The sequence below is a fragment of the Vombatus ursinus genome, unplaced genomic scaffold, assembly GCF_900497805.2.
Source record: "Vombatus ursinus unplaced genomic scaffold, bare-nosed wombat genome assembly UNPS02014811.1, whole genome shotgun sequence".
In the NCBI taxonomy this organism is placed as follows: domain Eukaryota; kingdom Metazoa; phylum Chordata; class Mammalia; order Diprotodontia; family Vombatidae; genus Vombatus; species Vombatus ursinus.
In genome coordinates, this window is record NW_020954589.1 from 5,275,727 (window position 1) to 5,278,098 (window position 2,372).

Below are 2,372 nucleotides of genomic sequence, written 5' to 3' on the forward strand. Positions count from 1 at the left end.
AGCTGTGTGACCCTGGCAAGTCACTTAATCTAGTTTGTATTAGTTTTCCCATCTACAAAATGAGCTGGAGAAGGAAATGGAAGAACACTCCAGTATCTTTGTCAAGAAAACCCTAAATGAGGTCACAAAGAATTGGACACAACTGAAACAACTGAACAACCACAAAACAGAGAATTTCATAAATGTACAAATTTGACAAAGTTATCTTCTCTCCCACACACTCAGGGAAGATTTACTGGAGGCAGCATTCAAAGGACAGGACAGAAGTACCATTGCTCTTCATTTCAGGATGAGTTACCATATTGTTTACTGCAAAGCAGTTTCTTGAGAACCTGATGAACCTCTTTGTTCCTTAGAGTATAGATCACAGGATTAAAGATGGGGGTGACCACAGTGTAGAGCAGAGCGAAGACCTTAGAGAGAAGTTTGGAGTGAACAGCAGAGGGTGCTATATACATGACTATAAGCGTCCCATAGAAAGTGGACACCACAGCCAGGTGGGAGGAACATGTAGAGAAGGCCTTCCTTCGCCTGGCCCCTGTGGGTACTTTCAGCACAGCCACAAGGATGCGGGCATAAGAAGTCAGGATCAAACTAAATGGAATAGTAAGGCAGATCACAGAGAGGATGAATGTTGTTGCTTGCAGTACCCGGGAGTCAGAGCAGGCCAGTCCCACCACAGGCTTGAAATCACAATAAAAGTGATTGATGTGGTTGGAGTCACAGAACTTCAGCTGTGCCATCAGAGTCACAATTGGGCTACCCACTGCAAACCCAGATAGCCATGCTGTAACCACCAGACCCACACAATGCTTGGATCCCATCAGGAGTGAATAATGGAGTGGGTAGCAAATGGCCAGGTATCGGTCATAGGCCATGATAGCCAGAAGGAAGCATTCAGTTGTGACCAGTGAGCCAAAAATAAAGAATTGGAGCAAGCAACCAGCCAAGGAGATGGCCTCCTTCCTCAAGAAACTTGCTAGCATCTTAGGCACTACTGTGGAAGTGTAGAGTATCTCTAGGAAAGAGAGATTGGCCAAGAAGAAATACATGGGTGTGTGGAGCCCTGGGGAGCTGACCACAGCCACTATAATCAGCATGTTCCCCAGAATGGTGCTTAAATAGACAATGGTCGAAAAAATAAAGAAGAGGAAGTACTGGTCAGGGAGCTCAGAGAAACCAAGGAGGACAAACTCTGTAATGATAGATTGATTCCCAGTGAAAGTGGTTTCCATCAAGGCAATTCAAGCTGCTTTCAATTAATGAGCACAGAGAAGAGACTTCAAGGCATCTCAGAATCTCCTGAAGAGTCTGGGTCTGAAGTTAGTGGGTTAGGAAAATAAAAAAATGGGTAGATCTTTAGGAAACTTTATGCGTATACATCTCATTTCTCTAAATTTCCAATAAACATTTCTAATTGGCTAGCTTAAATTCAGCAGGGCCAAAATTTGACTCAACATTCATTAGAATATAAGCAAGGACAAGGACCTTTTATGAGTTTCATCTTCATAACCTAGCATCTAGCACATTGCTTTACACATAGTAGGTATTTGATAATGCTTGTTGGATTGGATTGGATCATCTTCTCCACAAAATAAGATTCCCTTCCCAACTAGCCTATCTCTATGAACAGCACCATTATTCTTCCAGTCACCAAAACTCAAAATAATAGAATCAACTTTGGCTTTTCTTTTCACTTCATCTCCTAAATGCGATGAGTGAGTCACCCAATCCTATCAATTCATCCTTTGCAATATTTCTCATAGTCCTTACTTTCCGATGGATGGAAGACTGGACCTGAAGTCAAGATGACCTGAGTTCAAATTTAGCCTCAAACACTCACTAGGTGGTGTATCCCTCAGCATGGTCACTTAACATCTGTCTGCCTCTGTTTCTTCTTCTCTAAAGTGGAAATAATAATAGCTCCTACCTCCCAGGGTTGGTGTGAGAATAAAATGAGATATTTGTAAAGCATTTTGCAAACCTTAAAGTACTATATAAATGCTAGTCATCATCATCATCATCATGATTATTATTATTATTCCCAATGCTCTTAAGTCTAGGCCCTAAGATCCATACCTAGGTTATTGCAGTAGTTCCCAAATCATCTCCTTCATTCACTTTCAGGCTAATTTTCCTTAAATATCACTTTGAGTATGTCATTCCCTTGCTAATTCATTTTAAATGACTCAAAATTGCCTACAATTTTACATCAAGTAGAAACCCTCTTGTTGGAGATAATGAAGATGGGGTTCATTCAATGAGGCAAGGCAATGACTAAATGATACCATTATAGCCTCCTCCCAAAATCTCAGATTTTCTGAAAAGTTATTCCCCATATTACTGCATCCCACCTTCTTTGCTAGGTTACC

The 2,372-nt window shown here is 41.2% G+C and overlaps 1 protein-coding gene across 1 annotated transcript; it reads right to left on the minus strand.

Annotated features, from left to right (window-relative positions):
• Nucleotides 1–284: 284 nt before the first annotated feature.
• On the minus strand, nucleotides 285–1,235 carry LOC114053551 (olfactory receptor 11A1). Its single transcript, XM_027876659.1, has one exon. The coding sequence runs from the start codon at nucleotides 1,233–1,235 to the stop codon at nucleotides 285–287; it is 951 nt and encodes a 316-aa protein (XP_027732460.1).
• Between the last annotated feature and the right edge of the window lie 1,137 nt (nucleotides 1,236–2,372).